The following is a 2,224-nucleotide window of genomic DNA, read 5'->3' on the forward strand; positions in this document are numbered from 1 at the left end:
CTGGACCCCTGGGTCTGAGGGGGGAGGGGCTGGGGGCCTGGACTCCTGGGTCTGAGGGAGGAGGGGCTGGGGGCCCGGACTCCTGGGTATGACGGAGGAGGGGCTTCGGGCCTGGATCCCTGGGTCTGAGGGGGGAGGGGCTGGGGGTCTGGACCCCTGGGTCTGAGGGGGGAGGGGCTGGCTGTCTGGACCCCTGGGTCTGAGGGAGGAGGGGCTGGGGACCCCCAACTCCTAAAGACTCCTAAACCGCTGGTGAAGACAGCTCATTGGGAGATACGGTCTGGGCAGAGCCCCGAGGCTGCAGCCCCCGCCCCCTGACCACAGCTGTCCCCTTTTGTCTTATGACAAGTCCGTAGGAACCTGATCTGAGTAGGGATTAAGAGGAGGTATTTGGGAAGGGACAGTGGTCCGAAGACAATAGCTGCCCCACCCCCAGGGTCTATTTTGGGGGGATGTCGTAGAGGGTGACACAGAGGACATCTCCTGAGAAGTATTCGTGGAGGGGGGGTTCTAGGAGAATTAATCATACCCGCTGCCCTCTCCCACCCCAGGTCCCCTCCCCTTTGGCTGGTTATCTGCCCACCTGTCGCCTCCTTTCTCCTTCACCCACTGCCATGGAGGGGACAGGACACATAAGAGCAACTTCTGTCCCCAGACCTCATCCTGACCCCTAAATACTAAGACTCCCCAATCTCTGAGATCCCCAAGGCGCCCGGTTGAGAGACCCCACAGAATCCCCATACCACAGACCGCAATTTATGAATTCTGAAAGCCAGTAACTCCTCGTATCTCCAGATTCTGAGACTCCCGATTATGGGAGCCCTAAAATCTTGAGCCCCTAGGTCTTGACATCCCCTAAATTCTGAAGCCTCAGGACTGTGAGACCCCAAAATCTGGATGCTTAAACTCAGGGGACTGATTCATGAAACCCCCAAATATGACATTACAAATTCTAATACCTCCCATCATGAGACATCAGATTCTGCGACCTCGATTCCTAAATCGCCAGATTCTGAGACACAGCCCCCCAGTTCTGACACCCAGACTGTCATCCAAGCCCAGGGACTCCCAGTTTCTGAGATTCCCTCAGACTCAGACCTCCGAGGTCCTAAGGTGTTATATTCTGGGACACCCAAACCCTGCACTCCCAGCTTCTATAACCCACAAGTCCTAATACGTACCCTTCCATCCCCAGTTCCTCTGGGACCCTTACCTGAGGCTGCGTCTGCAGAGGCGTGAGCAGTGGGGCAGTCTTGCTGGGCAGGCTGAAGCACCCCCAGTTTATAGTGGGAGGCTCAGCCCCGCCCCGGGGGGAGAGGGAGGGGTAGAGAATTCCTTTCCTCACACTCAGAGGCTGCCCTGCCCCCACTCTGGCTCCACTTTCGGGATCGAGGCACCTCCTGGCTGTTCCAAGGCCTCTCCTCCATCCCAAAAGCATTGTCCAGGCACCCCGGGCTGGGTCAGGCCACCCTCGGGCTCCCCATCTCCCAGATCACACGGCACACTATGCTCTGAAGCCCCTGGGCTCAGCACGCAGTAGGTCCTTGGAGGATGCTTATTGATGAAAGGGGTACAAGGGACCCCTTCTCGCTCCATGAAGGGGTCCCTTTCTCTGTGTCTCTCTGGGCCTCCACTTCCCATACCCCGTTTCCCTGTCTCTATCTCTCCTTTGTCTCTGTTACTCTCCGTCTGTGTTTCTCTGTGTGTCTGTCTCAGCTTCTCTGTCTCCCCACCTCTGTCTCTGTCCATCTCTCTGTCCCCCCCTCCCCACCCCCATCCCTTTGTCTGCCACCAGGATTCCACCCTGGTGACAACAGGCGCTAAAGCGGGGAAACAGGTGTGTGAGGGGGAGGGGGAGGGGAGGGAGAGGGGGTGTGTCAGGCCCACAGGACCTCACACTCCCCACCTCCATCGGACACTGATCTTTTTTGGTATCCCCCTCCCCCTTCCCAGCCAATCCACAACCTTGAACTCTAGGGGCTTCCTCACCCCTCCGTGCCAGTGTCTGTCTCTCTCCGCATTTCTGATTCTACGCATTTCTCAGGGGTTGGCTTTGGGGCTCTCTCTGCATCTCTGTCTCGGAGCTCTCCACTCTGCCTGTCTCTGTGCTGCCAGTTTTTCTCTCTGCATTTCCACGGGTGTCTCTGCGTATCTGCCTCTCTTGATGTCTGGCTATTGGTGTCTGTATCTCCAGGTGTCCCTGTGCTTCTCTGTGACTCGGTTT

General features: G+C 57.6%; 1 protein-coding gene across 8 annotated transcripts in view; it reads right to left on the bottom strand.

The window, feature by feature from the left end:
* TNNT1 (troponin T1, slow skeletal type) overlaps positions 1-1,204 on the bottom strand; it is a 14,367-nt gene extending 13,163 nt beyond the window's left edge. For all 8 annotated transcript variants that reach the window (XM_055082349.1, XM_055082345.1, XM_055082347.1 and 5 more), the window contains exon 1: positions 1,182-1,204. In XM_055082349.1, coding sequence (XP_054938324.1) covers positions 1,182-1,189 — 8 coding nt within the window. In that variant the 5' untranslated portion in view covers positions 1,190-1,204. The remainder of the gene's footprint in view (positions 1-1,181) is intronic.
* Positions 1,205-2,224: the final 1,020 nt, after the last annotated feature.

This window comes from Physeter macrocephalus, unplaced genomic scaffold (genome assembly GCF_002837175.3).
Source record: "Physeter macrocephalus isolate SW-GA unplaced genomic scaffold, ASM283717v5 random_101, whole genome shotgun sequence".
NCBI classification, from domain to species: domain Eukaryota; kingdom Metazoa; phylum Chordata; class Mammalia; order Artiodactyla; family Physeteridae; genus Physeter; species Physeter macrocephalus.